At 43.0% G+C, this 26,141-nt stretch overlaps 1 protein-coding gene across 1 annotated transcript in view; it reads right to left on the reverse strand.

Moving 5' to 3' along the window:
* ANO10 (anoctamin 10) overlaps positions 1 to 26,141 on the reverse strand; it is a 715,024-nt gene that overhangs the window by 629,427 nt on the left and 59,456 nt on the right. Inside the window, exons 6-7 of the mRNA XM_078663907.1 lie at positions 22,794 to 23,363; positions 5,038 to 5,093 (exon numbers count right to left, since the gene is read on the reverse strand). Of these exons, the coding sequence (XP_078520033.1) occupies positions 5,038 to 5,093; positions 22,794 to 23,363 (626 nt within the window). The remainder of the gene's footprint in view (positions 1 to 5,037; positions 5,094 to 22,793; positions 23,364 to 26,141) is intronic.

Raw genomic sequence — 26,141 nt, forward strand, 5'->3', positions numbered from 1 at the left:
TTCCTCAGAACCTAATGAGAACTTATCTATCTACACTAAAAATGTGGTATTATGGTGTACTAACCTAGATATACCACATGTAATACCTAAAGGTGAAGTACCTGTCGATGTAGCGGCCTGCCTAGAAACTGTTCGAGACTGGCCCCATCAACTTCCGGCAGGTAACAGACACTTAGAAGTGACCGTGTCATGTATAGACCGCAAAGGTGACGGTGGACCTACCCCACACTGCCAATGCTGGAAATTGCATTTACGCACCAATTAAAATAAATGAGGGTGAAACACTGCCAACATCAAAAACGATAGCGGGCATTTAACATTAGATTTCATCTATCCATATAAAAACGAAAGTATGTCTGTCTGTCTGTTTGTCCTTTATGCATTACTACACCATTCATCCTAACGCCATGAAACTTTGGGAAGTTGTTGAGTACACTCCCGTGAAGGTTTCTGGCATAAATATTTTTTTAAAGATCGGCCCCCCCAGGGCCCTCATAATCTTTCGAATACTGAATTTGCAACCGCGACTTTGCAACGGTACAAGACTTTCGGTGAAAAAGATGATGAACAATGTCAGAGAAGCTACAATTTTGAACGGGAAATTCAAGGGGGAAGATGTACTGTTGCCACGCATTCCAATGATCCCAACAGATATGCCACTTGAATTCAAACGTTTACAGTTTCCGGTGCGACACGCTTTTGCAATGACCATCAACAAAGCACAAGGACAATCGCTGCAAGTATGTGGACTACATATGGAGAATCCGTGCTTCTCACATGGACAACTTATGTGGCCAGCTCACGCGTCGGAAAATCTTCTGATTTATTCGTGTACGCACCAGACGGAAAAACAAAAAACTATCGTGTATCCACAAGCACTCGAATAAATAAATAGAAATAAAACGACACTTTGAAATGTTTTCCATATTAAAATGAATAAGATTCAATAAAAATGACACAATGTAAATTGAATGGCATCATAACGAGTTTACTTGAATTTCCTTTCTTCTGAGATCGCAGCAACGTGCGATGTGTAAGCTACTATATTATAAATCGTAAGGTCTGAATATACCCAACTTTCCATGGACTTGTCACTCCTTATGTGAAGGAGTCAAAAAATAATCCGGTCCTTCGCCCATATTATTTTCTGTCAAACATTTAAAGCACAAAAATAATATAAAATAGTGGCTGCATTAGTACCTATAAGAAAATCAAGGATTCAGTTTGGCCAAATTCCTTAGTTGCCAGCTTCTATGAAAGAAACAAACTCAAAGGAAGCATGAAAGAGAGTCAGTATTGTAAACCAGGAGACAAATCACCTACAAATGTCTTCTAGATGGTTATAAAAGCGATAGTCTGAAATCTTGAGCACTGGCACCTGAGGGCAAGCACGTGGCAAACTCTTAATCTAAAATGGTCTAATAATGAAAATAAGAAATGGCTGGCGGAGAGTTTAAGAGAATATATTTTGAGCAAAACAAAAAATTCACCTTGAGAAGAGTGGAACTTGGAGGATTGGGGAATATCGACCGTTCTTCTGAGCTTCGATTCTGTGCCCCCATCCTTGCTCCATGGGGCAGCAGTAGCTGCGACGGGTGTAGCAATTACTGATGCAGTGGAGGAGAAACAGTGGTGCCACTCATGAGCCATTTCACTCCCCTCTGGGACTTTACCAGCCAGAGACCTGTGCAAACTATCTCCCCAAACTTCAACGCCAAAGTTTTGAGATGGTGCACACCTCACTTTTACATGAGATAAGTGAGCAACCACCTACTTGCACCACACCTGCAAGCGACAGTGAGATGGCAGAGAGAAGCGTGGTGGGGGGCGGAGAGAGCATCAGGCGAGACTTTGTGGATTTCAGTGAAGAACGACTCAGCCAACCATACAGGATGATTACAAAACACTTTGGTGAGCACAGCAGCACCTGAGAACTCATCCTAAAAGCCCGGTTACAATCTCCTTGTTGCCTTGCAAACAGACAGGTCTTAAATAACAAATAGGCCCTCTTTGGAGGGAAACAATGACAGTCTATTGTAATGACCATCATGGCTTTCACTGGGCTGACATCATCTGGGATGTGTTCCTTTGAGTCTTTTTGGAGTAGTATGTGTAGTATTGTGTGTAGTAGAGTGTTGGAGACCTGTTATGTAGCCTAATATCCAGACCCCTTTCTCGACACATGGAAATATGGAAACTAAAATGAGTCCATTAGTTATGCTTTTATATCTTTCTAGTTTCATAAGGGCACAGACACAATTGCTTTCCTGACATGGACAGAGTGCAAATGTGATTATCCTGTAAAAATGTGATTAGAAAAACCCTTAAGTAGAGCATAGAGTGAGAAACAGGTGAATCACAGAACCTTAGTGAACTATGTCTCAAGAAAACACAGGCGGAAGTTCCAAACACTTTAGCAAGTGAAGTCCTCTGAATACCCTCACATTTGTATGACCACAGAGGACCACAAGGCAATAAAAGAAATACCTGATAGCAGAAATTCCTGAATCACATACTTATATACAGACGTGAAAGATTTCACTTCTTAATCATGATAAAAACATGATTACAATCATGCCACGAGTGATTACAACCATGCCACGCAGAAATAAATACCCAAAAAGCTACTTAAAGCAAATAAAAAACAGAAAAGATATAGCTGTGAAAATTAAAAGTTTCAAGTTAAGTCAAAATGAACAATCAAATGGCAACAAAAAGGTAAAAAAAAAAGGCATTTGTCTAGAGCTGGTCAGATGAAGAAGCAGTGCTGGGACATCCAGAGGAGGCTAGGCAGTGATGAGCAGATACACGAACACCTGACCTCTCACGCTTTCAGGGTACATCACAGGCAGTGAAGCATTTCCAATCTAAAGTGGGCTGGAGGAAGCTCTGCCAAGACAATCAATGCTTGGGAAGGCACCACTTGCTCCTGGGGTGGATGATGACACTGAATTCATAGGGTCTCATCAACACGTTGCTAATGCATACCATCCTTCATCACATTCAAAACCAATGCACAGTGAACTTCAAAAGCACTGTCCATCACCCCAGCACCAGCCCTTAGTGTCTGGCTCATTCCCTATTATTGGTGTGCGGAGACTCGTGCAAGGCCACCTACGACGCCTGCATTTTTGTCTCAATGTAACTGCACTCAGCAATCCCCATAACTGCAACAAGGGCTTAACCTAAATAAAGATTCTCCCCCAAAAGAACACCCTCGAAAACCCCACCCACTATGTGTGCCCTCAATTGGCTGGATGGCATCAGTGTCTGTGTCCTAATATGTGTCCTGATCTCCCTGTAGTGTGCCTGATCTCTATGTCCCATGTGGTCATTGTGTCCTTCCCAGCCGATACAGTACTCAATGCTACACCTTCTCGACTGCCATCGTCCTGTAAGGCACACAATGCCCTGCATCCCATACGGACCACCACCTTCCCCTTTCCATATTCATTGCTCACAATAGAAAGGTCTCCCTTAAAGACAGAGTGGTGCCTTCTTTTTTATTTTTATTTCCATAAGTTGTTTATTGTTTTTTGCGTACACATAATTATACATATATAGACACATAACATACAGTTATAATGGGTAACTCTTTCCAGGGTTACAGCCCAGGCTTTTTGCGATGTGTAGTTTACAGATATTTCATCAGACGGCATGGTTGTAAATACAACATTTGACCCGTGTGCCAATACTACACTTCTCAACTAGGACAAGTCACTCATTGTCACTGTGTGGGAAGACAGACAGAACTGTTTAAGCCCCTATGACAAATGGTTTCAAAAATGCATTTAGATGCAGACTAGAATGCTGCCCTTTATGAGGTAGGGGATGTAAACGTTTACTGTGTGGTTGAACCCTGCGACATAAAAAATATCATGGAACAAATGTATAAGTTTCAGGAATATTTATTCACACTTGGGTTGAGGGGGATGGGTAACCAAACAGTGTCTCCTCACTGGCTCCATACCATCTTTAGAACAGCTGGTGCTGTGGCTAGTTCCATTGGTGGTTTATTTTCTAGATGTCATACCTGAACTCATTCTGTACAATGAGGCATAACGGGTCCTGTAGTTTATGACTGCATCCCTGCAGGCATTTTGTGGTTAAATCTCCCTACCTCCAGTTAATTCTCACAGTCGGCAAATGATGCATCTCCATAGTTACAGCATCCCATTACTACATACATGTAAACATTCTGCACATGAACTATGTGCCACAGAAGTGCCATATGCACTGTGCTGTAGCAATGTTCAGGCATGGATTGGATTTCTATGGTATCCCGTGTGTGAGCTCATTGCATGAACATGGGCCATTCTGCCCACATAGATGAGAGCATGCTGACAAAGTCTGCTGTAGGGTGTCAGCCTCAATTTGATGGAAGCCTTCAGATGAAGGAAGATTAAATGGCTGCGACAAGACATGTCTACACATTTCTTGATAGGCTGGTGGTCATACGCAGATGTGCATGTTTTTTAGGGTGGTACCAGCACCAGTTGTGATATGTTTAGAGTGACTGAGAAGTGTGAACTATGACGCTTCAGTAGAGGTTTAATGAAAGAATGGATTAGTCTAGAGTAGCTCCAAGAGGTTTTAGCCTTTGGACAATGTCCAAATAGGCAAATCGGAACGTGTGCCTGGGTTACGGATAATAATTTCTACTTTAGTCAACAATGAAGAAAGATTCTAAATCTGAGAAGTAAGTAAAGTCAACAGCATCTAAGATGCCCTCACAACCTAATTTGATGACGCTTTATATGCAAAACCCGATAAAGCAAAATGACAGAACAACAGAAGCCAGACAACAGTCCTACATTTTCCATTTCAGATTTTTAGTTGTGGTACGTACCGGAAATTAACAATGGACCTTCCGTACCCATCTTAAGAAATCAGCCACTAACAATTACAGGCATATTATACAGGCCGGCTTACATCACCACTTTTCCTCTGGAAAATTCAACATGATAAACAACTTGGTATGTCCTAAAGGATCAGAAACCTCGTGTGAAAAAACTTTGTGAAGAATCTGAAACTTACCACTAAGACTTTCAGGATCAGATGGTTCTGATAAGAAGATTCCAATCTGTGATTTTCTGCAATATTATTAAAAGAGTGAAGATTTTAATTTGTGAGCAATGCCATGACATAAGAACCAGACTGTATCTGAAGTATTGTTAAATGCAAAACAGAGTAGAGGAAACAGTTACTTACTCCTAACTACAGCTCTCCAGCGCCGGTAGCCCGTGAACTTTGAACAGGCCTTTTTTGGTCGAGCCTGCCGGACAGTGCAGATCTCTGGTTGAAAACATATTGTTAGCTTACCAAGAATTTACAGTGGGCTGAATGCGTGCCCACTGTTTACCATTGGTTGGCTTTATTGTCACTGCTATTTGCTTGCATCTTATTAGATGGCCTGCCTTGTGCATCTTATGTTTGTCCCTCCACTGTTGCATATCCTCTTTACTTTTGTCCTTCCACCATTCACTTTTAGGGAACTACTTATTTTTTTGCCTTAGAACACCATTAGAGAGCATGTGTTTTCCAGTTATGTTATGATATTAAAATTTGTAAAGCTCAAGACTGACCCAAAGAGGGCTTCCCAGTGCTGCCCTGCTATTAACTGTAATTTCCCACCACAAACACAAAGACTATGCAGCGAGCAGCCATGTTTTTAGCTGCTTTCTGAGACATAAGTGGTTGGAGGTTTTATGAAGAAATGTAGGCAGATGGTTCCATAGCACCAGTGCTATAGCTCAAAAAGAACGACCTCCTTTTCTCGCCTGATTAAAGTGAGGTACCGCTGCCACATTGGTCTATTTGGAGTATAGAGCTGAAGCAAGAACGACATAATAGGGACACCCTGCTATTCATGGCACAGTCAGCGATGCACAATGTCTTAAACTGGATGTGTTTCTCTCCCAGAAGTCAATGTAGCTTGCAGAGTACCTGGGAGGCTGAGCAACATTTTGGCAGATGGAATAGTAGTGTCGCTGCTGCATTTTTTTTATAACCTGCAGCCTATTTTTCAAATGCTTCGTAGCACCCAAGTATAGGATATTGCAATAGTCGAGGCGAGAGGTGATTAATGACTGGATGACCATCCTTCGAACCTGGGGACGAAAGAAGCCAATGACAGTTTTAAGGCTTCTCAGAGTGACGAAACAGAGGACAACGATTTGACTTGTTTCTCAAAAAGATAATGAGTCGTCGAGCAAAACGCCCAAGTTTTTAACAGCAGATTTGGGCTTGGAAGGTGACCCTAACACACTCGGCAAGCATTGATCTCCCCATTCTTGCAAGTGTTTCCCAAACAGGAGAATCTCTGTTTTGTTGCCATTCAGCTTCAGGCAGTGGGCATGCATCCAGTCAGCAATGGTGTTCTAACAGTTTTTAGGTTTCGCCTGGCGTCCGCTGCGCAGCAGTGTTCGCGCAGGCGAAATCTTATGTTAGAACAGTACGGGGGCTTTGTCCTGTCTGCACTTCCATTGGCTAGCTCCATAAATGGAGGCTAGCCATTGGAAGAGAGATCTGTCCGTCATTGCCGGAGCAGATTCGTGGGCGTTCCGGTGATTTTTACTCATCCCGCTCCTTTAAGAACGTCATTGAGGCAGTGGGCGGTGTTTTTTTTTAAGGTTTTTTTTGGTCATTTGTCCGAAGATTGCGGCCGGGCAGTAGCTTACTTGAGAAGCTCTGCAGTGCTGTCTTGAACCAGCGTGTGCCAGTTCCCGCCCCCCTCCCGCTGTTCGTGGGTCCGTTCCAGTCCCCCTCCCGCTGTTCGTGTGCCCGTTCCCGCCCCCCCTCCCGCTGTCCGTGTGCCCGTTTCCGCCCCCCCTCCCGATGTCACGGCACCTCGGCTTGTTGTCTACCGGGACAGCTCATTTTTAATCTAAACCTTGTATAACTTGAGTGCCTTTTGAGCCTTGCAGATCTGGTTTGGTGTACTTGGCCTGTCGTACTCGAAAACAATGATGTGTTGAAAGGAAACCTCCACTTCCCTCAGTCGGGATGCGTGCCTCTTGAGTTTGTGAATGTTCAAAGCGCTTCGAAACTCTGTTCTTTCGTTTGCACTAGAGATTTAATACACCCCGGTAGAAGTTAGGTATTTTTGGACACCTCTTGCTCGTTCTCTCTGCTGCAAACAGTGCAGGCTCCAATGAAAAGTTAAGCGAGTGTGCAGCGCTCCCCGCCTCATGCAGCGCTGGACAGAGGAATGGATGGCTTGCATCGGCGAGCAGTGCGTCCTGCAGATTGTGCAGAGACCGGGCAATTGCCCAAGTTCACAGAGTTTTGGGGTAGGCTGGGATTTAAAGAGATTGTTTTAGCGTACATGTACTGAGTTATCACATGAGTCCCGTGTTACCGAGACAGCTCATTTTTAATCTAAACCTTGTATAACTTGAGTGCCTTTTGAGCCTTGCAGTTCTGGTTTGGTGTACTTGGCCTGTCGTACTCGAAAACAATGATGTGTTGAAAGGAAACCTATTGACTGGTGTCATAAGAAGAAGGTATAGGTAGCCCCGGTTTTATGTATAGCGCCGCGAAGTATGTTGTGCTGTGTGTGACTGTGAGAATTGTCGGGTAGAAGACTGGAGACCTGCTCTCACACTGGTGGGAACCTCCACCTTCCGGAGAGGAGGCTCCGTACCCATTCTTTCTTTGGCCTCTCAGACTGACAACGGAGTGTGAATGCCCATGTTGTGACAATCGTGATGCTGGTTTGTTGTGTGAAGCGGTGTGTTCAACAGCAGTGTATGTGTTGCACCCTTGTGTACGTGGAATGCGGGTATGGAGGGAGTGGGGAGCGCCTCCTTGTCCACGATGGATGACCAGTGCGGGAGAGGGGAGTTTTGCAGAGGCAGTTTGACGGACAGGGGCTCCGACAGGCTGTTCGGGCCGCGCAGAAGGTCAAAGGTCTGGCACAGAGACTTATCCTGCCCCAGCTCCGCCAGCCTGACGTGCGGTATCGCTTGGTAGCATTATTAGTGAAGAAGGTGCAGTGGCACCGGGGCGCCGGCATGGCTCTGTAGCGGGCCTCTGTCTCCCAATAATGTCTGGTTTTCCCCGCCTCCCCAGGCTGAGTGGGTAGATCTCGGTACTCTGGGGTGCCACAGCTCTTCCCGGAAGTCTCGGCGCCGTGCACCCGTGGTGTTGTTTCGTCAGGGCGCAGGAGTTGTAGCGTGGGAGGAGGGCGCGTATGGGGAGGGACCGGTCTGTGCAAGGCCCGGGGCCGGCCGTGCGTGAGCGATCCCTGACTCAGGCAGCGAGGCCCGGGTTGCGCAAGGCTGCCTCAGGTATGCTGCGGGGCCTTGGAGCCGGGCCAGGGGCCCGCAGGGTGGAAGTGGTCAGATGTGGCAAACATCACAACTGGGGCACGGGGCAGCGCCTAGAGAGTCCTACGCTTGTCAACATCACAGTACATGGCACTTGCACCCAAACACTCCGGGCAGGTGGTGGTGCTGGGGGGGCTTGCCTTAAGTAAGCGCCCGGGGTGCGGATGTGTGCTTGTGATAGGCACTCTGCAGACCATAACTGCCTTATGATGCATTCCACTGTTAGCCTACTTAAGGTCTGGTTGGGCTGGGGCCTTGTCAGCAGCACTCGGCCCTTCCATGCATTCAAATGCACCGTCCTGGCAGGGGCGAGGGCAGTTCACCTCTGGCTCGGCTTGATAGGGGTCGTTCCACGGCTAGAACCGGATATGGCTTTACTTTTTCAGTTTTGGTTGAACATTTCAGAGTGCCTGGGTTTCAAAGTGCCTAGAACTGCAGCCTTTTGAAGCAGTTTAGGTCTGTGGCTAAGAAAAATACAGTTTGTTTTGTTATTCCACCTGTGCTGAAAGTGCTTTTTTCATTGTTGCCCTTTCACTTTGCAATTCGTTGGTTTCCTCCTCACAAGAACCTCGTTTTTGGGGGGCCTGGGCCCCAATGTCTCTGCTCAGAAGCTGTTGTCACGCCATCTTTGCAGATCTAAAGTGTACCGAGAGATGCCGGGCAGAGCGGATTAGAGCCCCGCGCTCTCGGCGACAAAAGCAGCCACAGTGCGGAGAATTAGACCTTCAATTATGCTGCGCCCGGCTCATGAATTAAACATTGCCCCGCCGCTATCAAAGGGTTAAACTCTTTTGAAGCTTGTTATTAAGCTGCAAGGTAAACACTGCGGTGGAGGGGGGCAAAGCTCTTTCGGGAGTCCGAAAAGTTAGAGTGCAGAGGTGTCAGCTGTCTCTCTCTGCCCCCCTGCCCAGGTTAAGCTGCCTGAGCTCAGTTTAGTTCCCAGGGGTTAAAAGGAGGGTCTAAAACAAGAATGCCAACATTTCATCCCACTCTCGCGGCTCTTGATAATTAAATCAGCAGTCGAGGCAAACAGAAAGGGGGCGACGCGGCCCCCTCCTGTCTTCTGATGTGTGTTAATCATGTAGAAATGAAAGGTGGCGATTCAGGAATGCCACAGGCCCCTGGCTGTAGGGGCTGTTTGTCACTGCTTGCTTCCCTGCCCCTCGCTGTGCTTGCTTCCCTGCCCCCTCGCTGTGCTTGCTCTCCTGAGTGTGTGTGTGTGGCTCTGGGTGGGTGTGTGTGGCTCTGGGTGGGTGTGTGTGGCTCTTGGTGGGTGTGTGTGGCTCTGGGTGGTTGTGTGTGGCTCTGGGTGGGTGTGTGTGGCTCTGGGTGGGTGTGTGGCTCTGGGTGTGTGTGTGTGGCTCTGGGTGTGTGTGTTTGTGGCTCTGGGTGTGTGTGTTTGTGTGGTTCTGGGTGTGCGTGTGGGTGGCTCTGGGTGTGTGTGTGGCTCTGGGTGTGTGTGTGTGTGGCTCTGGGTGTGTGTGTGTGTGGCTCTGGGTGTGTGTGTGGCTCTGGGTGTGTGTGTGTGTGTGTGGCTCTGGGTGTGTGTGTGTGTGTGTGTGTGTGGCTCTGGGTGTGTGTGTGTTGCTGGCTCTGTGTGTGTGTGGCTGGCTCTGGGTGTGTGTGTGTGGCTCTGGGTGTGTGTGTGTGTGGCTCTGGGTGTGTGTTTGTGGTAGTAATTGCTGTCTGCTGAGCTCGTCCGTAGGGTACAATAGGTCTCACATTTGCGAGAGATTAAGCTAATGGCAATGTAAATGACAATGCCATTTATTTATCTGTTTTCAAAACCAACACATAAATACAAATTTTGTCATTTACAATGCCAATAGCTCTAACTTTTCCAAAGGCGAAACCATTGCATTGTAAATGCTTGTTAAAGTTAGCAGCTCACGCTTTGGAACCTGCAGTCAGTGATAAAATAAGCTGGGTATCGTCTGCATAGGATACCAGTGCAATTCTAAAAGATTTTACCACATGATCCAATGTTTTTACATTAATATTAAAAAAAGGTGGGACTGAGGTCTGAACCTTAAAGGATCAACACTTTAAAGGATCGATATTTTAAAAAGGAGGCAAGCCAAGCCCAAGCTTTGCCCTGGACTCCAAACGCCGCAGGATCACCTCATTGGACACTGTATCAAAAGCGGCTCTTAAATCCAGTAGGATACGTGCTACGGTTGTCTCCCTTGTGTGTGTTTCTTCCCTCTCCGCTCTGTGCTAGTTCTCACCTGTGTGCTTTCCTGCCTTTCCACATATTGCACTCTCACCTGTGTGTTTTTCTTCCTCCCCCTGCTCTCTGTTTTGCTGTACTCCTACACGTCACACATGTTGCTCTATCTCATGTGCTACTTTTCCTATCATCTCACCCACTCCCTGTTGTTCAATTGGTAGCAAATGAGGATGGTTTATCACTGAAGTACAAGGAGGTAGAAATACCCCAGAAATACTTAAAACTTGCCCAAGCCCAGTCTATGTCCCTGAGGTCCATGGTCCAGTTCAGAGCATCAGCAGTGTGCCAGCGTTTCAAAACTGTTGCGGTGTCCAAGGCGTGAGTATAACGGAGTATAAGCAGGGCTATGCCTCAAGCTTTATGGTGTTTGTGCGGACGTTGTGTGTCTCACAGTGTGGTATTCACTATGAGTCCGAAAAGGCTGTGTAGCTGGATGTCAGGATTAATGTGCTGCACAGTGTATATTGCTAGTTTATATAAATGCATATGTGCTTGTTAGTGAGAAGTTGAAGTTGGATTCAAACTGGTAGCCTAAGATCCAAGGCAAATATTAAGTATATTGTGGTTGAACGTGTCGGTCCATGCGGTACCATCAGGTGCACAACTGAGATAGAAATTATTAACTGCGGTTGTGAGAGTTTACTAATAACGACTGGTGTTGGCGAATCCTTATGCGCAGAGGAGAAACTACACTAGCCTGACTGGTCAAGATTTCACTTCTGCGTGTGATAACGTTCGGAAACCGTGATTCTCCATTTATTCCCTTGAGTGAGTAGTAACTTTGAATTTCTTTGGTAGAATAGACAAGGGACATTTGTTGTTTGTTTTCATGTTTTGTAAACTATTACTTATGCTAGGTAATTGTGAAGAAGGGAGACCTGCTGTGAGGTTCTGCAAGTGAAGTCATAAGGTGCCCTGCTGGTATTGGTTGGTTGGAGAGCGAGCCGCACTGGTATCCATCATCACATCAGCAGATGCCGTGCTGTGAAAGGCCAGCATAGGGTGTGCCGACCTGAGGTTTTGAACACAGAATAATTTGTATTACAGTGATTATTTAAGAACTGCAGCCTACTTAAATTGAAATGATTGACACTGAACTCAAAGTAAGATTGTAATGTATTAAGACAATTCGAGATTTCTTCAGAAGTGATGCAAGGGTGTCTGCCTGTTAGAACGAGGAAGCTCCTCCTGTGGTCATGCCCGGTCATCACATGGCAACAAAGGTCAGGCATCACACATGCATTTGTCTTAAACAATGGAACATAATCATTGAGAAGAAAGGGTTCCTGCTATTAACTCGATATGGTACCTTTCGTTTGAATAACATGAAACTCCCACCTAGACCAGCGCAGTATGGGACTTTGAATGCATGTGAATGAGCTGCGCAAGCAAAGGACAAAGAGTAATATGAGGCCCAAGCTAAAAGGACAGTTTCAAGTACACAAGGAAGTGCTGCTGCATCAGATCCTTCTAGTAGTGTACTATCAACAGGCATGGAAGAGAGATATAATTGAAGGAGATAGGATTTACACTGTGTTAGTGAGTAACAAAACAGGGAAGACGAAAGCACAAGAACAGGGTGATATAGGTGCACATCAAGTATTGATAGTGATTCTAGCAATTCGTTTTTGGAAGAATTACTGGCGTCCCGACAACTCCATATAATGTAGTTCAGCCACTTTGAGGGAGTCAACCAGCTGTTGACAATAATTCGACTACACCTACTAGCCATGTTCAAACTCAAACAGGAGGAGAACCTCCTGTTGTCTCGGTCACAACAGCAGGAACCCCAGCTGTCAATAATGTCACCACAGCCCCAGGTTCTCAAAGGATTGTATGGCTTTCAAGTACACAAAGAGGTGCTGAAGCATCAGATCCTCCCTTAGTGTCTTCAACACCAGGTACAAGGTGCTTTACTGGACTTCTAGATTTGGGAGCACGGGCTCGGTCGGAGGGAACATCAAGTGGTAGGGGATCCACAGAGGAGGTTGATGATACTCCCAAAGTGTAAGCTACCCCAAGACTCCTAGATGTTGTTAAATATAGGATTGGATGAGTTAGTCAAAGGAAATCTTGATGTGAGATATGTAGATAGATATAATGAAAAGGAACTTCTTTTCCTGTGTAAAGAAGTAACCTGAAACACTACTGAAGTCTAGGCAAAGTTAGAAGGGGCAGCTGCTGAGTTCAATGTTGACTTATTTAATAGTCAAACCCTGCTGAAGAATTTCAGGGTGCACATATAGAACAATATGCTAAATAGCATGAAAACTCTAGGGTTGAAGGCACATTCGAGGGAGGTGGTAATCAATATACATGAATGGAGTACTCTTCAGAAAATTAAGGATAAGTGGGCTTAGAGAGAGAAGAGAAATAAAGATAAGGAGGATTCAGGAAAGACGGGGAAAATGGTAACTAAAGTCACGATGAAATTAGCACTTACCCTCCGAGAGAGATGCATGGAGGAGGGTATGTACATGAGCGCTGGATTCACGGTGATCTTGCTACATTACAAATCCATTTCCATAATTGAGGGAGAATCTTGACTTGTGGTACACACAAGTGGAGCAGTTTGTGAAAATGTCAAAAGTGTTGTGAGAAGATTTAAATAAATGTTTCAATACTGTGGTTCCTAGTGATCTACAGGCTGAATGTAAAGTGTTGATACAAAGGGTATATGCAAAACCCCTAAGGGTATTTCAGACCAATGCACCATCTCTTGAGGTCATGTTGAAGTATGATCATGTAATGAGTTTTCTGAAACCTAAGGTCCCACAGAAAGAAATTAATTGGTTAAAGATAAAAACCCACACAAGAAGCAAATGAATCAGTGCATGCTTATTATGAGCATCTACTGCAGGTGTTCCTGCAGCATAATGGTGTTGAAAATCCAGAGAGTAGAAATTTGAAAGATGTTGTGTCACAGTTTGTTCTTGGGTTGCGCAAGGAGATTAGTTCCCATATTCAGCAGAATGCGATCTTCTGGCAAAGTAAACCTTTGGATAAACTACTTTGCAACGCAAAGTATTGTAGTGATGCATTGGAGATGAAACAGAAAAGGATTAAGGACAAGTTTATGATGGCGCAGAAAAAGTTAGCACAGAAAGGATTCCAGAATGGCCCGTACATGGGTAATGCAGTTTACATTCATGGTGTTGGTGGTGGAATGCAGGGTGTCCGGTTTCAAGGGGGGAGGACAGTTGATACATAATGGGAACAGTGTTCTCCAAGGAGTACGTTCTGCTGTGCCAATCCATCTGAATACCGGAATAGATGTGGCGACTCTCAAAAGGTCTAATCTGTGTGACTATTGTAACCAATTTGAACGCCACTACCGTGCCGGAATCACTGCGTGATACGTTTACGCCCATAGACTGCTTAACCGCTGGTCGGCCTTTTACAGGCAATCAGGTAAATAGAATATCTTGGCAACATTTAGAGTAACTTATTAACACAAGCCGAAAACAGTATCCCAAAATACGGCTTTTCTTTATTCAATTAGGTGCCCGGAATGCTTTCTTCATTTTCGCCTGTCACTGAACAATTATAGACGTCAGCGCCTCACATAGTTTATCGAGTTTGTTCCGCGCAGTAAACGATAATAAGGTAAATGATGATTTCTAACGTAGATGTTGTACATCCCGTAAGCATGTATGCAGTTTCTCTCTGTGGATAAGACCTATGAATAAGTAATAGGTCTGTGTTTATTCACAGCCTCACTTAACGGCTTTAGAAATCCCTCGTGATTAGAATTCCTCGGTGGCAATTATTGGGCTCTGCACATTTCTAGCTGTAACCAGAAGCACGGCCATCTTGTGATCAGCGAAACGAACATCAGAGAGAATCAGGTATACAATCTAGGACCGTATATATTATTCTGCTGCTCCGATAATTCTTGTTGAGAAATACAGCCAATTAGTATATAATACCTGTTCTTTGCAGTTAACCATGATGTCACTGTTGTAATCAACATCACGTGGTTAACCCCGTCATCCCACGTTTTTGATTTACAAATGATTGAACTGTTTTGCAGCCATATCTCAGGTAACTCTATTTGAATAAATGATACATACTGCTGTTAATAGTTTCAGCATCCATACATAGGAATTTGCCTATATGAATCAAAGCACGGAGATTGGTGTATGGGCTATTCTCTCAAAATATAGAGTTAAGAAATTATTATGCATATACTGCCAGCAGGAGTGACTAGTTTTAACTATAAACACTAAACACTAACTTTTTAATGTGCATCCACTTAAGATTCATCAATGGCTATGGGAAAAATATCCCTGATAACTCATAGTATTCCTATTCCTTTTTTACTTTACACTAATCCTGTTTCATTTTCACATTTTGGTTTCCTTTGAACAATAGCCACCAAGGATACACCGGTAGCATTTATCCTGTTTCACGACTTCAGTTTATGACATCGATTTCTATAGATACACACATCGGTAAGTTGTGCTACCGAATAGTATAGCTATATGGTTACCCTATAGATTACTATATGTTTCATCATGCTATCCTAAATTCTAGAACTCTAGATATCTAAATTGCGTAATAACAGGAAAGTTGAATTCAACTAAAAGAGCATGGATACCCAATAACATCGATTGGAGCCCAATCAACCATTTAACCTTATTTCTATTGTTATTTTTACGTCCTTAGGTGCATAATTTTGCACAAACCTAATTTCTGTCGTAGCATCTCTATATCTCTTTCCCAGCTATATATTTTCTAACAAGATGTTATGATAAATGTCTTAACTGTATTTTTGTGTGTTAATATTTTATCTCTGAATTGAAAAAATGAACAGATTCTATGTGGTAGATCAAGGTTCTATTATGATATTACTGGCTAGAAAGTTTTAACAGAGGAAATGGTAGTAAATATATTATATATGATGCACTGTTTAAGATGGAGAAAACATATATACATTCTTCTAATACTGTTTATCTTGGTTTTTAGAATAATGATGGTAATGTCCTGAGGAAGACACAAATATCGTGTCGAAACCCGCAGACGACAAACCACCTTTTGTATCAACGGGATTACTTTATGTATAATATATGCATTAAGGAGATATCTATTCAAAGGAATATTTTTATTATCTTTTAAATTAATCATTATGTCAATGAACTGTTTCATGACACTATTTTATCAAATATATTAAAATGTATTTTCCATACTGTTGTCAGTGCTTTATCATTATTAATTAATATAGTTGTACTTTCCTACTCTGCCAGTTCTTGTATGTTGCCTGGGTGTTATATTTTCAAATATTGTAACCAATTAGGCCACTGGAAAAGAGAGTGTTGGTTTAATCTCAGAGTATCTGGTAATGATAAAATGCAAAATTGAAATTCGTTGCAAGTACAAATTATGCAAATAAAGAGACCTCAGAAAGTTAGTACGTCCTAACCCCAATGATGCAGATTCCACAAGCCCCAATGATGATACATCTTACGGAAACCCGAATTTCTGTGCAAACTCAGCTCCTAGAGCTAACCGGAATTCCTTTGAAAATCATGGCAGCTTCCAACAATTCTCAGTCTTAGACATTTCCAGAAAGTATGGGTCTGATCAGTCACAATGATGGTGCCTGAGAGGGGAGGATGAGTGCATACTTGGTGCTGTCTTCGAGGTAGACTGGAGTGGGTCACTTGGGGGTCGTGAGGTCAATGGCTACCAAGTGTAATTTTTGATCAACACCGGTGTTACTCATTTTACTATAAGGACAGTGGAAGTCCCAAACTCTACCTCTTGGGAAAACAAGTCCAAGTTGTAGACATTGCTAACAAACAGATTGTAAACCATGGGTCTGCTAATGTTCCTGTAAAGATAAGTCCCTTTGAGGAGGACCATCAGTTTGTAGTGTGTGATTCAAGTTCAGTCAAACTACTGGGCAGGGAGTTACTATGCAAACAAAATTGTGTGATCTTCTGTACACCGGAGGGTGTTGAGCTTCAGACACATGTTAAATATGTAGATTTTCAAATTGACCAAACAAGGGACTACAGTTGGGATGATTTGCCCCTTGATCTGAAAGACTCCAACAAATCCAAAGTCAGGAACTATTCAGGTAAAGATATTCTCTTGATAAAAGGTGTAGAACCACTGCGAATGGCAGTCAAACCAAAAGTAAAGTATCCCCCCTTGCCCCAGTATAATCTCTCACCAGAATCACTCCAGTATTTGAGTCCATGATGGAGCAAGGAATTTCGAAGGACAACTTGTGGAGTCCATTTATTCCCTGATCGTGGGCCTGCAAAAACTTAATGGCAAGTATAGAATAGTTTAGGTCCTAAGAAACATCAATAAAATAGTTGTCCTGTAGTACCGAATCCTGCTGTGCTACTGTTTAAGAAAGCTTGTGAAACCAAGTGGTTCACAGTGGTCGATTTGCGCCATGTACTCTTTTCCATCCCACTGCATGAACAGAGTCAGTTTCTCTTTGTGGTCCGTATAGTGCAGAGTTCCACAAGAGTATACGCCAGGCCACCGGACTTATGCAGTAGTGGAGGACCAAATTATTCGGCAGGGTTGAATAAAATATGTTGCAAGAAATGTCAAATTATGCAGCGTAATGCATCACATTTTGTGATCACATTACTTCATTTCTTTGTAATTTTTACACTTATTAACGCCATCTAGGTATTAATTGCACCTCATTAGTATCAGTTTAACATCCAAATATAGCCATAAGCAACACAAACATGATAAGTCAACTTTTGCAAAGGGTTTTCCTCTGCGCTGCAGCATGTGTCACTGCGTTTTTAGTAACTTTTGATCTGTTTGAGCTAGAAACAAAATTATTTTGTTAAAATCTGCAGATTATGGAGCAGATGATGGATTATAGGGCAAATATGACAAATCTATGCTAATGCACAAAACGCTGCGGCCACACAATCCTAATTCTAGTGGCCCTGGGTATACGGAGAGCCCCTCGATCATCAACCACATTTTGAAAGTGAATGTGGAGGCCCTGAAGTTACTGTGCAAATCAGTCCTAGTGTAATACATCAACGACCTGTAAGCATGCAAGCAAGATACTATTGCTCTGCTGAATCATTTAGCTGAGTTCGGACATAAAGTGTCCTCAAGCAAGTTGCAATACTGCTAGATGGAAGTCCAGAATTTAAGACAGAATACTGAGAAAGAAGCAAGGAAAGTGATGCAGGAAAGAAGACCTGCCATTATAAAAATTACCCCTCCAGGTACTGTTGCCAGTGGATCCTAACTTTTTCCTAGAGGTAAAGTCTCTACAGAGGTTTATGCACAAGGATGTGTCCAATCCACTACCATGGTAAAACAAACGCATAAACGCCTTGCTCGAGGTGCGAGAAAGTCTTTGTCTTGTCCCATCTTTAGGACTCCCAGGTCACAGTAAAGAGTTCATTCTGTATTGCAGGGAGAGAGAAGGGTGTGCTCTCTCACTGGTTATACAAACACAAGGCAATTCAAAGAGACCTGTAGCTTATTTCTCAGCTACTCTTGACTCAGTTGCCACAGAGTTGTCGGGTTGCTTAATGGCGGTAGCAGCAGTTGGTGTCAGCATTCAGCAAAGTGAAGGTATCATTATGGGATACCCTCTCACTGTAATGGTGTGGAGGTCCTTTTGAAGCACACTAAGATATAGCATATAATAATAATAATAATAATACAGAGTTTTATAAAGCGCGAACAGCTACCTCACGAGGAGGTGTCCCGGCGCTATAGCAACAGTGTTGTGCCCGTTTAGGTAGAGAGCTGGAGTCTAACGTGGTGCCTAGCGTGATTGGGCAAACAGCCAGGTTTTCAGTAATCTCTTGAAACATGCTCACTATATGACTCATATGACTAATAATCGCTTCACCAGATAGAAACAAGTCATACTGGTGGCAGTCAATATTTCTGTGAAGCGTTGCTTGTGCCTTAGATCTGCCACATTGTTACTGTTGCCAGAAGCTGAACTGGATGGGGGTGAAGTTGAACATGACTGTTATAATGTAACAGAGAGGTAAACCAAACCAAGGCCTGACATCAGAGATTATCCTCCTTGCTGAGTCAGATTATGTACTATTTGTCGATGGCTCATGTTTAAGATATATGGGGTGTATTTGGGAGCTGCTTATGTAGTCTGTACCTTAGAGGGTGTAGTGGAAGCCTCCTAATTGCATGATGTAACCTATGCCCAGGCTGCTAAATTGGTAGCTCTTACTAGAGCCTGCTGTGTTTCAGACCAATTGAGAGTTACCATTTACACTGATAGCCAGTATGGCTTTGGTGTAGTACATGACTTCGGGCAGCAGTGGTCACAAAGAGGGTTTATGACATCTTCTGGGACCCGATCAGAAATGGGAAGTGCATTATGAGACTGCTTGAGACATTGCAAATACCTTTGGAGATAGAAGTCGTGAAGTGGCAAGCACACTGGAGCTGAAATGATTATGTCACTGCGGGAAATCGGCATGCTGCAGAAATCGCCTGATATTGCATTCAAGGGTCCTGTGCCTTTAATGTGGGATATTCAAATAATTCTGAAAGTGAGAATACCATGAACCTGTTGACCACTGCTGACATGTGGGAGGAGGTTAAGAGATTGCAGGAAGAGGCACTGGAGAGTGAGCAGCAAAGGTGGGTCAGATCAGGCTCTGTGAAGAATGAGGGTGAGATTTGGGTTTCTAAAGACCTGTCCTGCCAAATAGTTTGTTATCTATGATAAGACATTTTCATGGTCCCATACATTTATAGGGATGCTATGATGTGCTTGTTTAAGCAGAACTGGTTTAATCTAACTTTTAGGGTGATGGCTAAGAGCCTTTGCCATCGATGCGTGACAAAAGATGAATGTAGGAAGGAGGACAGCAGTGACATTGAGTCATTTAGGGAGTAGAAGAGGTCCTTTTAATTGCATGCAGTTACATTTTTTATCAAAATGCCTGTGTGCAATGGGATGGAATATGTTTAAGTTCTGATTTACATCTTCTCCTGCTGGGTGGAGACGTACCCAACTAGGAGAAATGACAGTCTTACTGAAGCTAAACTGTTATGGTGTGAGTTGATTCCTCATTTTGGACTCCTGGTTTCTCTTGAGCCAGAATGTGGAACTCATTTTAAATAGGAGGTCCTGAAAATGCTGTAAGTAGCCTTACAAGTAGAGCAGATTGCCTTGTAGCTATCGGCCTGAAGCATCAGGACCTATTGGTATGCTGAAATCTCGCCTTGCCAAAGTTTGTAATCACTTCAGTGGCCAGATGCCTTACCTCTAGTGTTCATGTGTCTCCGAAGAAACTCTGATCGGAGGACAAGATTGTCACTGCATGAGATCCTCATGGGGAGAGCAATGAGAATGCCTGCTGTACCTGCTATTTCACTTGTGAATATTTCAGACTATATGGTTCTCAATTACTGCAACGGCGTGGCTGATATGGCGCGTTCTGTCCCTCACCAGGTTGATAAGAGAAATTTATTTGATTCAGAGTCAGAGCCAGATCAGTTAATCTCATTCCCTTCTTACCTTTTCTTACAAATGCGGTCCTAAAGCCTTCAAAAGTACAGTATCAACTTTGCCTGGATATACCTCTTTTTAGATATTTAAAAGGGAGCATCTGAAACATATTTATCTCCTACTGTCGCTTACAAACAAAAAGAAGCCTTGAGGCTTTGTCTTTTTTAGTTCTTGTGAAAACACATGAAAGGTCAAAATTATAGAATTTTTGATTGGATAGGCAATTTCATTTTTCTTCTAAAATTGCTGTGATAAACGTATCACTTTATGCTTCTGCCCCCTGGCATGACATTGCCTTAAAATGTGGAGGAACAATGTCAAGTAGTTTCTGCTCATTTATAAAACGAACTGTGTTCATAATAATTAGAGTAGCATAGACTATGTTTAACTAATCAGTTGCTGCTCTCAGAACAAGAAGAACGAAAGGTTAACACCATGTAAATCTAGATTGTTGGGGAATCCTTTTGGAAAACTGATGTCATGAACATATATTAATGTGTGTGAATTTAATATTGTTATGTTATGCATGAATATTGTATGTATTTTCTATTTATTTTTAGAGAAAATAAACACTTTCTGAACTGAAATGAAACAGTTCTTCTCCTGTTACGTTGATTTCCTTTTCACTTTCGGATTTATTTTTTAAAGGATGTTGCGTTACTTATAAGCCATATGTTTTGGGTTATCCAAAGTGTTGGACTGATAAGCACATATTTGAGTTGGGTCCAGAGGTGCCAGAAGCCAGGACATCCTACCTCTGGACATCCCACTATACGGCACAGTTATACTCTCTGCTCAAATCTTTCTACCTGTAGCTCCTTGTGTGGAACCCATTGCCTGTTGATGTTTGATTAGCTCCTATTCTCTAGTTGCTCCACAAATTGTGTTTCTTTATATGTTAGCGTATCCAACAAATACATAGGGTGTCCTCTGTGTTACATCTGGCTTCATTGTCATCCTTCTTAAAGTTTATTTTCTACATGGTTCAACTTGGACAATGAAGGGTAGTGGTATGGTAGATCACCAGGAGGGAAAGATGTCAAATACAGGTCTCTTCCTCTAATCTACAAATACCACAAAAAGTATAGCCAACAGAGGTGAAGTGGAAGCAAATTGAATACTCTGACCCAATATCCTAGCGACACCTACCAGTGACTATTATGCGTTTTTGAAAAGGGCCCGCAGTCATCCTTTTTTTGGCATGCCTCATCATGGACTCCTTTGTTTAGAATGACCATCTAAGCGGATGCGCTCAACTATAAGGCAGCTCTTGATATTACAAGACTTAGGAATCTTGCAAAAAGACTATGGTTAGAATTGCCTAGTAGGCAATCCCAACAATTTATTTATTGGTGAAGTCCTCTGGAAAGTTTAAAAACGAGTCGAGTCATCAGATGATGATTACTCTAGTGTCATAGTAGACATGTCTGTAGATCTATTTGTTATGGATGATTTTAGTTACCCATCAGGGTGACATCGCCATCATCAGGACAAAAGACCCCTTCAAATTCAACGTACTTTAAGCCTACACGTAAAACCCTTGTGTGGAAGGAAAAAGCCCTCAAGCGTAGACACACTAATCCATGGATTGAGTAAACCAATCTTATTTCTGTAAATGTAGGTGGAATCAAAGAGAGAAAAACTAAATTACTGTGGCTTGAAGTAGCCATACAGCAGCATTGAGCACCTAATAAATCACCAGACACTATGAATAATGAAATAAAGAAACATGTCACCGAGGGCCTGCAGCAGTTTGGTCTGAAAGATATTTTTACTAGACTTTGTAAAAATTAAAGCAAAGTTATAGTTTCAGGTGCCGCAAAAAGCAAATGTGGACACAGATGACAGATACCTCTTACATTTCTTTGAGCTGACAGTGCTGAGCTCAACAAAACAGGGAAAAACAAAGCCAATGAGTTGAGAAGCAATGCCTTGGGTCAAGAACAGATGTTATGCAGTTGCTAAATAGGTTTGGAAGTGCACCAGTTGGTGGAAAAAGTAATTTAACTAAACAGGGTACACCAATAACTCCCAGAATCAAGCGGAGTAGGGTGCGTAGGTCCAACACTTACTCTAACGTACTCATGCCCAGTACCATCAACTTATATCTGTATTCAGGGTATTAGAATACATCTATTGGTAGAAAAACAAAATGACTGAAAAAAAGTTCATGCAAAATAATTTGGTTTGTGTTATATTAATATCAATATATAGAAATTATTTCTCTAGAGCAATTGTGTCCAATGGAAGTCCTGGCAGGGGGGAAGAGGGCGGGCGGATCCATTCCGTACCAGATATTCTGGATGACCTCTGAGTTTTCAAACTTAGTCTGGTGAATTTAAATGGATACCTAGTAAACTGTGGTAGCTATCCCAAAAACCAAGTAATTTCTGGTGTACTCGCAACTATGTTGAACAACGTAGGCCTACCGTAATTAAAAAGGTCTCAAATAGATGATGACTCCTACCCAAGAGGAAGGCAGTGAAAACAACAATGTTCATGAAAATGTCAGAGATTTGATGCATGGAGCATAAGGGCGGATGACACATGCCCTTTGTACCACTAACAGGGCAGCTTCTGTTTCTTTCTGAATGAGCTACGGTCAGAAAGTGAGCAGGGATCCTGGCTTCTTTCCTCAGACTGCCTTCCTTGCAGAAGCACTCATTCAAATCACAGCTCACAATTTTATACCATTAAACATTAGACATAAAAAAAATTGAAATTGTTAAAGACCAAGTCTTACCCCATGATGTTAGACACTCTGCCACATAACGATAGATGCGGTTCATGACCTCGATCACTATGGCGTAGAGGATACTTGGAACAAACAACATAGCACCGCTGAACTGAGATCCATGTTCCTGATCAAAGGCAATGGCCATGTCTTCCCAATCAAAGTAGATCTTCATCACATATAGCGACAGGTAAAGGCACAATATTACAAATGGAACCGACACCAGGTAAATCCGCAGCTGCCTCTTTAGGCTCGAGTATACGGGTTCTTTTCTTCCAGTGATAGGATTGATACCGAGCACTCCGTGATACCCAGGCCTGGGCTCCTCAAACTGCCGCTTCATCATCAGGGTGCCCCAGTTGTATGCCGTGACGGAACACATGCGCTTCCAGACCTCCAGGATAACCGTAGACCAAAGCAGGTTGAATGAGGCAAACAAGACATACTTGTCGTAGTCCTCACAAGCCAAGAGGTAGTAAGGAATTCCGATGATGGCCATTGGGATCAAGGCAAAAGTGAAGTACTCTAGGAAGCCAAAGTATAAGCCAATCGTTTCACCAAAATATCTGCGGATATCGTCTGTAGATAAGGAAAAAAAAGGCAAGAGTGATTTTTTAAGTTTGATTCAGTCCAAAAATCAACGATTTGCAGTAGCATAATGTAGATATGGAGCACAGAGAAGTATTTTGTGAACTTCAACAAAGACTCACTGACAAGGAATGAACTCTTCATGCGACTCACTTACATTGGCGCCTGTGACAGGATCGACCAGTCAAATAGAAAGAAATTATAATGGGCGTCTTGAGATCGACCAGTCAAATAGAAAGAAATTATAATGGGCGTCTTGAAACACACAAAAAGTAGCCTGTTATTTTAAAGGCAGATAGAGTACTGGGATTCAACTAAGGATGACGTGGAAATGGGCCTTCTCCTGTAGTTGTTGCAAAATGTGATAATGTCACAGGTCATCATCTCAAAATGAAAGAATATTCACATACGGTGCATATTTATGACTGTTGATATGTTTGAGCAAAGCAAGACAATTGCATGACTCATGGAGACAAATCGGCTACTACGGGTAGTAGATATAAACAGTAACTAAATGGTTAATAAGGGTGATCTTCCAGGCATTTTAAAGTATAAATGGGAAACATCTTTTCAAACCATAGGGTATGAGTTTTGGTCATTTATAAATTGGACAGTATTTAAAAATCCCACCTATAAACTATATTTAATGTTAAAAAATCCTTTCACTTAAAGATCTCTAAAATATATGGATGTTTTTCACATACAACTTGCACTCTTACAGCAGTCTATTTATGGTTAAATTTGTTTATTGTCAGAATGTCAAAGTCAACCTTAACAGTTTAGATCACTGTAACATTCAATACCAATAGAATACTGGCACAACTGTGTAAATTTCAATAACGTTATCCATTTGCATTCTTTAATCAGGAACTGCGTTTAAAGCACGCAAGTCTCAGGAGATGAAAACTTAACCCAACACTCACAGTCAAACAGATTGGGGATCGGAGGAAGAATCAACAAACATGCATTTACTAGTAAACAAACTGAATCCAGCTCAAACATGCGTTGAAGTAACAGAAAAATTAGAGGACATCTTGTCTTCCAGCCTAGTACGGGAGGATATCTCAGATAGAATCATGATCTTTGGGGTGCGTGTCTCATTTTCTAGTCTTTCAGCTCTAAGAGGGAGATGATGGCCATGGCGCAGTTTTCAAATTGGTGATTCCAGTGGGATTGCCGCCTAATTTTCCTGCAGCTTACTCTGAATCGCTCTGACTCTCTGGCCCAATCCTCCAGCCACTTGTTCCGCCTTGAATATATGGCTCACAAGAGAATCCAGGGTTCCAGCCATAGAGAACATCCTGGCCTCTAGGTGCTGCATAGCGCCTTGCATGCCTGTTTGTGTTTTCATTATAAGCGCCACACTATGGACCAATGGAGCTTCTTCTCCTTGCCTTCCCTCCGTGACATTGCAAGTTGCTCACTGGGGTGCCAATGTCTGGGCAAAAAAAGTAATTTTGGTAGTGTCCTGTTTCAATCTCTATCCCTTCTGTGGCATGTCTTGTCTACTCAAAACAGCCCCAGGCTGGCCTCAGTGGCTTTTGTGGTTTCAGTCATTATCCTTGTGGGGAACACAGATCTAGAACCCTCCGAACGTGCTCCTCAGAACCTCCTAGTGGTGCTGATTCCCTCCACCTCTTTTGCCACAACCAGCTCCAGGTATTTCCTGGCACTTGCCGAGGTCTATCACTTTAGAATCTGGTGAAACCCCTTTCACCCTCCGTGACATCACTGTCCAATCCTCGGGGGCACGGAAGGCCATTGCTTTATCAGGCCAGGAGACGCTACTTCAGAATCTGCTGAGTCAACCTTTTTGTTCTCCCCTCAACCTGCTCTGAGGGAGGGTAGATTCTAATCCCTTCACCTATTCTTCCAGTCAGAAGAACAGAACCAAGCCAGAGCCCAGAAGACACTTGGCCATCTTGGAGCTCTGTTGGTTCCGCTCACTACATTAGTCTTTTTAGCATTAACCATAGGAGCACAAATTGAGTGGGAAATACTTTTATGAAGCTTTAGGTTTACTCATAGAGCTTCAAATGTGTTTTGTTCACTACCTTCATAGTGGTCACCTGACCTGCCCCTCCTCTGAGAACATGCTTCCACCCGTGGACCTAGGATGTGACTATGGGAAATTGCTAGTACTTGCAGATTTACCACAATTATAAGTTTCACCTGTGGGCTAAAATGTCCACAGATCCCAATTCAATGAATCAAGATTAGTCAGCGCATCGACTCAGAAAGCATTTTTGGCCACAGGATATGACACTGGGTGCTCAAAATGGAGGTGAATTGTGGGGAGGACACAAAATGGTTCCACAAATAGCCATCACATGAACGCACTGATTCTCACACATGGTGCCATGAATGAGAATTTTAAATGCTTGTCACCGGAAATAACAGATTCTAAACTCTTAATATGGAGAAAGGGAATTATATACCAGAGTTATAGTAAGACAACATTTACGGGCCATATGAAACTGGGGAAAAAATTAAAAGATGATACTCTTAGGGAGGGGGAGCAGAAAGGACAAGCACCAAAATCTCTATTGAGACAACTTTTGTCCATGGGCAGGTATGAACCCCTCAAAACCTGGAGGTAATTCAGGAGGAAGTCACACCTACTTTCAGAAACCGCTTTCTGAATACAGCCCATTCCCATTCTTTCTATACAAATCTAAAAATAAGAGTGATGAACATTCTTTCGGAGTTCCCATATTAAGCAATTACAATAAAAGTGGCTGACAGAGGGCTAATCGCTTCTCTGGGATG

This window comes from Lissotriton helveticus, chromosome 10 (assembly GCF_964261635.1).
Source record: "Lissotriton helveticus chromosome 10, aLisHel1.1, whole genome shotgun sequence".
Classification (NCBI taxonomy): Eukaryota; Metazoa; Chordata; class Amphibia; order Caudata; family Salamandridae; genus Lissotriton; species Lissotriton helveticus.